The sequence below is a fragment of the Morone saxatilis genome, unplaced genomic scaffold (assembly GCF_004916995.1).
Source record: "Morone saxatilis isolate NCDOM2014 unplaced genomic scaffold, NCSU_SB_2.0 Contig10, whole genome shotgun sequence".
NCBI classification, from domain to species: domain Eukaryota; kingdom Metazoa; phylum Chordata; class Actinopteri; family Moronidae; genus Morone; species Morone saxatilis.
The window spans coordinates 13,759,332-13,762,390 of NW_023339652.1; the positions used below are offsets into that span (position 1 = coordinate 13,759,332).

General features: G+C 39.0%; 1 protein-coding gene across 1 annotated transcript in view; it reads left to right on the top strand.

Annotated features, from left to right (window-relative positions):
* The window catches only part of LOC118339013 (solute carrier organic anion transporter family member 1C1-like), an 11,919-nt gene extending 9,339 nt beyond the window's left edge, over positions 1–2,580 (top strand). Inside the window, exons 12-14 of the mRNA XM_035676523.1 lie at positions 594–658; positions 1,089–1,206; positions 1,377–2,580. Coding sequence (XP_035532416.1) covers positions 594–658; positions 1,089–1,206; positions 1,377–1,935 — 742 coding nt within the window. The 3' untranslated portion in view covers positions 1,936–2,580. The remainder of the gene's footprint in view (positions 1–593; positions 659–1,088; positions 1,207–1,376) is intronic.
* Positions 2,581–3,059: the final 479 nt, after the last annotated feature.

Consider the following 3,059-nt stretch of genomic DNA (forward strand, 5'->3'; position numbering starts at 1 on the left):
AGCCGCAGCTGGACCCTTCTCCTCCTGTATACTGTTGCGCTTACTGCTTATCGAGTAGTTGGAGGTTAAGGGGTTATGTGCCAGAACATTTCTTAAATAGCTGCTGGTTGCCTGGCAACTTTGCGGTGCCGATAAGACTCCAGGGCATAGTCTGGCATATAACCCCTGTAAAAACAGTGTAAATTTTACCATTTGTGCTAATCTTTTATTTGCATAGTCCGCCTACAGAATTGTCACATAGATAAACTGTTAAACATCTACAGACAAAGCGAAGCAGTTGTTTCAGGGTTTCAAATACTATCTGTATAAAGTGTTACTTGGTTTTTGCAGATTAAACAAACAAAGAACAAAGTTAAATTAGTGAACTTTCGTTGATTAATGGATTTTCTTACCTTTGGATAGAGCCAGGCTAGCTTTTTTCCCTTGTCTCCAGTGTTTGTGCTAAGCTAGGCTAACTGGCTGTAGTTTCATGTTTAGTGTACAGACATGAGAGTGGTGTTTATATTCTCATCTAGCTCTCAGCAAAATGTCAAACTAAACCATTAAAGGCACTGACATAGGCATAGCAACATTACAATGTTTTGTAATTACAGATGCATCTCACCAGAGCTCAAATCCCTTGCGTTGGGTATCCAGACCTTGGTAACTCGGACTCTTGGTAAGCTTCAGTACTTTCAGTTGCAAATATAGTACAATGTTTTGCATTTCAATGTTAGTACAATTTCTGGTACAGTAGGTCCCACAGTTTTCACTGCAGACATTTTGACATGAAATAGTAGGGTAAACCATGTTACCATTGATACTAATTAAGGTTCTGTTCCATTTGGGTCAAACAGAGTCAGATATTATGCATGTTGTGCTCACTGAAAAGGCTCTGCTACACTAAATGGAATGGAACCTTAATTAGTCTCACACCTATGTTTACCCAATTATTTCATGGCAAAATGGATGCTGTGAAAACTCCATTTTATTAGTTTGCTATGTGGCAGTCAAAATAAGATGATATGAGAAATATGACTGAGTGACACAATATTTCTCTGCATTGCGATGTTGTAACAACACATATGTCGGTGACACTTTGCCTGTAGGTGGAATCCCTGCACCGGTGTATTTCGGAGCCTTGATTGATTCAACTTGCCTGAAGTGGTCGATCAAGAAGTGTGGGGGCAGGGGGGCATGCCGCATTTATGACTCTGCTATGTACAGGTATGCAATGGGTAACAAATGTGAAAGTAGAGTATGATTACTAATATAAAAAGTGTTGAGTGGTATATTATGGCTGTAAATAAATATTATTACCTGTAATTCGTTTTTCTCCACCACTTTAGACGCCATAACAATAAAGATCTTAGCCCTTCTTTTGTCTTTATTTTCAGGATCATCTTCCTAGGTCTGATCACTTGTCTCAGTGGTTCCTCATATTTCTTCATCATTGCCGTCATCATCCTCCTCAGACGACAGTTTCGGAAACCAGAGCGAGAAGCAGAGAAGCAGCATACAAAAGCTTCCAAGGAAATTGAACTTCAGGCCCCATCAAATTCCATTGAGGACCAGCCAGGTTCTCTTAAAACTCCCAAACTGCCTTATGCTCCCAATGTTTGTGGAAGGATCACAACAGATCTGGAGGAGGGAGGGGAGGTTCATGGAAAAGAGCAGCTCCTCCAAGATGGCAGACTCATCTCTACAAATAACACCCAAGAGAGGCAACAGCTCCAATCCCTGACAGAGACCACTGTTGAGTTGACTCCTCTTCCAAATGAGGAAGCAAAGAGAGAGTCTGAGGGGCAGAGGTCAGAGGAGGAGGTGAAAGAGGGAAAAGAGTTTTGCAAGGAGACGACTGCACAGGTGGAAAAAGAGAAGCCGAACCATCACGTGGATGACAAAAACAAGTTAGAGAACGAAACGGCACACAGCAAAGAAACTGACAGCCCATAAAACTAGGGTGTTCACCGATGTGTCCTCAATCACAAGATCAAACAAGGCCAAGTGGAACCATTGTAGAAATGTTACAAAGTTTGGCCAAAAGTCACATTTATTTGGAATATCAAGAGGAATTCCATTTTCTTCTAAGCTACAGCACGCTCTGTGCTAACAGTATTTCTTCCCTCTTGTATTGTATTACAGGAGTTGTTAAATTACAATTAGTCCTGAAGAGGAAATGGGCTATCAGTGGTGTGATTTCCACAGCTATAGAAACATACTACAGTACTTTGTATAAATATGGAATAGCACTGGATGTGCACATTGACCAACAACTCAAACAAGTCAAATATTGACTCCTAACAAGGCCCTGATTGAAAAACATTAGAGATTTTTGCTTTTTATGTTAATAAATGAACTATTAAATGTGTGATATTATATTCACATTAAATTTTGCACTCTCGAAAACAAATGAAAGCAAAGTTAACACAATATCATGCTGTGGACAAATAATGAAAATGATCTTCCTGTTAGGTTTCTTCCTCATGAGTGGTGTGCTAAAAGTACAAATTGACAGCACAGTTTTTAAATGTATGTCATTGTTTATTTTTTGGCCACTTGGGGGCAGCACAACAAACTGTAAATACAATACTGACTCATTATCATCTTATAAAGTTTGAGGGCAAACGTGCTAGCAAAGAGTGGCTTATTTACAGAGTTGTATTTCTGTGCACCTGATGAACATAACAACTTCTGAGGAAAATATCTTGCTCTTGCTAAATGCTCCACTGTGTTCGCCAACTAGTCGCTAATTTTGTGGGGTTTTTTCATTTTTAATATAAATTACTTTGATGAGAGCTAAGTGAACCAAAATTGTGAAGTTGCAGGCTGCAGAAAAACAAAACAATTAGTTAAAAGATGCTAAATGTCTCTGGAGAGCAGAGAGGAAGGTGATAATTCTCTGTTGATTTGTCACTAAGATCCATTTGATTCATTGTTAATAAGAAAATATTGATATTAGCAGCTTTAAGTTTGGGTAAATGAATAGAAAACTCAGCTGCCTAGTGTTCAAAAGCATGTTAATAGTACATTTGTGTAGAGGAAGAAATATCAGTGGAATAATTAGGCTTGAGGAACAG